Genomic DNA, 2,017 nt, shown 5'->3' on the forward strand with positions numbered 1-2,017 from the left:
CTCCCATAAGATCCTATGCTAAGGAGGATTTGTCCTTTGAGGGGCCCTTGACCATAGTGCTAATAATGAAAAGGCTTAATGATAGATGATCTTGATCCCCAAGGGATCAGCCAAAGAAACCATTCTATTGCCCACCTCTCAAGCTCTTCAGTATCTTTGGCCACAGGATTTCTCCTGAAATGTGGCCAAGGTTTTACAGACAGAGACTAAATTCTGAGGAGATATAGGAAGATACAGCAGAAATAGCAGAGTGGAGTGAATAATTCCAGTGCTGGAGATTATTCAAATATCCAGTCTGATTTCTTTGGAACTTTCTAGGGACTCAAAAATAGTAATAATGATAAAAAAAAAACTTACATTTTTATATTATTTCAGAGTTGCAAAGTACTTTATATATATTTTCTCTTTTGATTCTTACACATATCTGTGAACATGACTAATATTGAAATACATTTTATGTAATTACACATATATAATCTACATCAAATTACTTACTGACTTAGGGAAGAGGGAGATGGGGTGGGGAGAGAGAAAATTGGGAACTCAAAAATTTTTAAGTGAATGTTAAAAAATGTATATGTAATTGGGAAAAAAATTAAATAATATTTTTAAAAAATCAAATTACAGAAATAAACTTGCTATGGAACCAAAAAAAGAAGTCTCTGTAAGTAGATAGAACACTTTATTATCCTATTACCCATTTTATATATGAATAAACATAGAGTCAGAGAGATTAAGTGACCTTCAAAGGAAGAGGTAGAGTCAGATTTCAAACACCAATCTTCTCATTCCAAGGCTAGTGCTTCTTCACTATCCCACATTTTCTAAAGAGGAAAGAAGGAGTAGGCATCTTTAGGGGTTTCTTCTAATGCTTATATTCTCTGATTCTTCATGGTTGGCCCTAATTCTTGAGAATTACAAACTAAGAACTAGAAATTTATGGGAAACACAAAAGACTTCTTCCTGGCCTGTGGAACAAGCAGAAATATATAAGGCAGAGCTTCAGTTCTATGACTGACCCAGAAAGCCTTTCTGACAGTCAAGCATTCAAAGCCCTGTCCTCCCCAGTCCCCCCAGATTTACAAAGAATGGTCTTCTTTAAGGCCACCTTTACTTCTCGGTTCCTCAGGCAGTAGATGACTGGGTTCAGGAGGGGGACAATGACTGTGTAGAGCACAGATACCACCTTGTTGGAATTGTAGGCATACATGAGCTTGGGCCGAGCATATGTGAAGAGGGTAGTGGAATAGAAGAGAGTAACTACTGTGAGGTGAGAGGCACAGGTGGAAAAGGCTTTGTATCGGCCCTGGGCAGAAGGAATCTTTAAGATGGTGGTGATGATAGCAACATAAGATGCCACCACCACACAGAGTGGGACAGCAATAACCATCAGAGCCAAAAAGAAGTCCACCAGCTCAGCCTGGGAGGAGTCCTCACAGGAGACATTGAGGAGTGGGGAGATGTCACAAAAGTAGTGATTGATGTGGGGCATGCCACAATAGCGGAGTCTAGCAATGAAAACCATCTTTATCATGGCAGTCATCAGGCCACAGAGCCAGCAGCCCCCAGCAAGGGCACAGCAGAGCTGGTTGCTCATAATTGCTGGGTAGCGGAGTGGGTTGCAAATGGCCACATAGCGATCAAAAGCCATTACAGCAAGGAGGATGTATTCAGTACAGACAAAGGTCACAAAAAAGTAGAGCTGGGTCATGCAGCCTGCAAATGATATGCTCTTGTCATGGCTAAGGAAATCCACCAGCATCTTGGGACTGATGACAGTGACATACCACATCTCTAGGAAGGAGAGGTGACTCAAGAAAAAGTACATGGGTTTGTGGAGTTGCCCATCACTACGGATGGCAAGGATGATCATGAAGTTCTCCAGCAAGGTCAGCAGGTAAGCTATTAGAAAGAGGGAGAAGAGGAGTAGCTGGATGGAAGGCTGTGTGGGGAATCCCAGGAGGATAAATTGGGTGGTGGCTGTCCGGTTGTCCTCCCTTTGGGGCCTGGCATTCAT

General features: G+C 41.7%; 1 protein-coding gene across 1 annotated transcript; it reads right to left on the minus strand.

Moving 5' to 3' along the window:
• Positions 1–1,039: 1,039 nt before the first annotated feature.
• LOC122754729 (olfactory receptor 6Y1) lies at positions 1,040–2,017 on the minus strand. The gene has a single exon (XM_044003200.1). It carries the CDS (start codon positions 2,015–2,017, stop codon positions 1,040–1,042), a length of 978 nt encoding a protein of 325 aa, XP_043859135.1.

Source organism: Dromiciops gliroides, chromosome 4 (assembly GCF_019393635.1).
Source record: "Dromiciops gliroides isolate mDroGli1 chromosome 4, mDroGli1.pri, whole genome shotgun sequence".
NCBI classification, from domain to species: Eukaryota; Metazoa; Chordata; class Mammalia; order Microbiotheria; family Microbiotheriidae; genus Dromiciops; species Dromiciops gliroides.